The following is a 3,365-nucleotide window of genomic DNA, read 5'->3' as shown; positions in this document are numbered from 1 at the left end:
CTGTGTTGGTGTGTAGCTGTGTTGGTGTGTGTTGCTGTGTGTTGCTGTGTGGTGCTGTGTTGGTGTGTGTTGCTGTGTGTTGCTGTGTTGCTGTGTTGGTGTGTGTTGGTGTGTGTTGGTGTGTGTTGCTGTGTTGCTGTGTTGGTGTGTGTTGGTGTGTTGCTGTGTTGGTGTGTTGCTGTGTTGGTGTGTAGCTGTGTTGGTGTGTAGCTGTGTGTATTACCTCCTAACGAAGGACTCAAAGGCCTGGATGCAGTACTCTCGGAGCTCGTCATCGTCAACGTTACAAAACTTCACTACCAGAGGAATTATCTTCTCCAGATACTCTCCTGGACAGACAGACAGACAGAGAGAGACACAGACAAACACAGACAGAGAGAGAGAGAGAGAGACACAGACAGAGAGAGAGAATGAGACAGACAGAGAGAGAGAGAGAGAATGAGACAAACACAGACAGAGAGAGAGAGAGAGAGAGAGAGACACAGACAGAGAGAGAGAGACAGACAGACACAGACAGACAGAGAGAGAAAGACACAGACAGACAGAGAGACACAGACAGAGAGAGAGAGAGACAGACAGACACAGACAGACAGAGAGAGAAAGAGACAGACAGAGAGAGACAGACAGAGAGAGAGAGAGACAGACAGACAGAGAGAGAGACAGACAGAGAGAGAGAGAGACAGACAGACAGACAGAGAGAGAGACAGACAGACACAGACAGACAGAGAGACAGACAGAGAGAGAAAGACACAGACAGACAGAGAGACACAGACAGAGAGAGAGAGAGACAGACAGACACAGACAGACAGAGAGACAGACAGAGAGAGAAAGAGACAGACAGAGAGAGACACAGACAGAGAGAAAGAGAGAGACAGACAAAGAGAGACAGAGAATGAGACAGACAGAGAGAGACAGACAGACAGAGAGAGAGACGGACAGGTTAGAGGACAATTTGTAAAAAGACGTCCTGAAATGGGTTTCATATCATTTCTGTTATAACAAATAGGGGGCCCCTGGGACAAAATCTTATCAAATGGGGGGGACGGGGGGGGGGGGACGGGGTCTGCAGAGCTATTTTGTTAGTTTAGTTGATGATTTAGTTTAGTTGATGATTTAGTTTAGTTGATGATTTAGTTTAGTTGATGATTTAGTTTAGTTGATGATTTAGTTTAGTTGATGATTTAGTTTAGTTGATGATTTAGTTTAGTTGATGATTTAGTTTAGTTGATGTGAACAAGGTTCCGGTAGACTAGACTACAGCTCATTACCGTACGTCATTTTATCCAAAGCGACTTACAACTGCTATGTACAGGGTGTCAGCTGTTGCACGTCTCTGGAGCAACTAGGCGTTAAGTGCCTTGCTCAGGGACACGTTGGTGGATGTATCGCAGTGGGAACCGAACCCGGATCTCCCACACTTAAGGCATGTGTCACATCCACATCTGGCTGCAGCCCACAGCTGGACATCAACCCGCACAAGTCAACCATTTTTCTGCTCACGTCAAAACGTCGCACATTAGTTTCACACGTTCTTGTTTCACATTAGATAACAGAAAACTGACGATGGACACCTCAACATGGGACAGCAGGGCCAGGCAGGAATCGAACTACCAACCTTCAGATTGGCAGGCGACCGCTCTACCACTGAGCCACATATTATAGCATTATTATTATAATAAGTGTATTCAGTTCTGCCTTTGTGCTGCTGTCAGTATTCTCCTAATATGTGACAATTTAGGAATAAAAGGAATTGCAGTTTGATTTAAAAGTGTGTTTTCCACTGATGGCGACTGCCTTTCATGAGGATAAGAATAATAATAATAATAATAATTAAAAAAAACCATTTTATTTGCAATGCACTTTACATTCAAGACAAACCCTAAAATGCTATGTGACGCGTTTACCACGCAAGTTAATACTCAATGCCGATTTAAAAAAAAAAATCTATATATTTATATATTGTGCATTTTGCCGTGTGTGGTACGTTCTGCTGGAGCATGAGTGTTGTTGCGTGTCTCACCGATCCGGTGTCCAGCCTGTCTGCTGATGGCGGCCGTGCACTGGATGTAGGTCCTGGTGGTCGACATGTTGTCGTTGCGGCCCAGCTCCGTCAGGAGGTGCTCGATCAGATCGATGAAGACCAGGTTCCCACAGGACATGACCAGGTGGCCCAGAGCCATGATGGTCCTCTGAAACGGTCCCGGGGTAACACACAGTCACAGGAACATAAGGACATCGTGAATATGTAGTTACCACCATCATAACAGCTGTTATAGTTCTAATTAGGCATGTGCAGATACAGATAACAGGTAACCAGGGGTGCACCGATCCGACATTAAGATCGGATATCTGCACCGATTTTGACAAAAAAAAACTGTGGATTTGTTAATTTTTCAGATCCACGTTGCAGCTATTTTGTCCAAATTGGTGCCGATATCCGACCTTAATGTCGGACCGCTGCACCGCTAGTTAACCGTTTTATACACTGCTAATATTCTGTATCTTTAGGGTTTTTTTTGCCCTCCGTCGCAGCACATGCTACGTCATCCGTCAGCGTCACGTGTGTCGCATGCTGGCAGAGTTGAGTGAGTCTGCGTGGAGATACTTCACACTTTCCACGCTAGTTCTACACTACACTAGTTCATCGGCTGTGTGCCATGTCTGTAAGGTATATTTTTGGGGGGGTGGTAGTACTGCAAAGTACAATACGACCAATTTACTACCAAGCACATCCAAAAGCTCCATGTTAATTCATCACATCTATGTTATTTGGTCTTAGTCAGGAAAGCCTGGAGCCTTTAGACTCTTCCAGTGGTGGAAGGAAGGAATAAGATGGAAGGATCACAGTTTATTATTAATTCAACAACGGTATCAGATCGGTACCGGCAGATACATAAAGCCCAGGCATCGGCATCGGGACTGAAAAAGTCGGACTGATGCAGCCCTACCGGTAATCGATATGCATTTACTGTAAAAAATAAACATTTTCAAGTCAAAATTAAGATTTTGGAATGCTAAAAACTCCAAAACAAAACCTTTGGTTGAATGCTTTAAGCAATTATTGGACAAATTAGAAGCTTTCAACATAACACCCAGTACGAGAGTCAGATAGTGTGTGTGTGAATGAGTGTGTGAATGAGTGTGTGTATGTGTGTGAGAGTGTGTGTGGGAGTGTGTGTGTGAGAGTGAGTGTGTGAGAGTGAGTGTGTGAGAGTGAGTGTGTGAGAGTCAGTGTGTGAGAGTCAGTGTGTGAGTGTGTGTATGTGTGTGTGAGAGTGTGTGTGAGAGTGTGTGTGTGAGAGTGAGTGTGTGAGAGTGAGTGTATGAGTGTGTGTATGTGTGTGTGTATGTGTGTGTGAGAGTGT

General features: G+C 44.7%; 1 protein-coding gene across 1 annotated transcript in view; it reads right to left on the bottom strand.

The window, feature by feature from the left end:
• LOC117939062 (cullin-associated NEDD8-dissociated protein 1-like) overlaps nucleotides 1-3,365 on the bottom strand; it is a 32,506-nt gene that overhangs the window by 17,713 nt on the left and 11,428 nt on the right. Inside the window, 2 exon segments of the mRNA XM_034864106.1 lie at nucleotides 212-329; nucleotides 2,021-2,189. Coding sequence (XP_034719997.1) covers nucleotides 212-329; nucleotides 2,021-2,189 — 287 coding nt within the window.

The sequence above is a fragment of the Etheostoma cragini genome, chromosome 23, assembly GCF_013103735.1.
Source record: "Etheostoma cragini isolate CJK2018 chromosome 23, CSU_Ecrag_1.0, whole genome shotgun sequence".
In the NCBI taxonomy this organism is placed as follows: domain Eukaryota; kingdom Metazoa; phylum Chordata; class Actinopteri; order Perciformes; family Percidae; genus Etheostoma; species Etheostoma cragini.
This window is presented reverse-complemented; position numbering and strand designations above follow the sequence as displayed.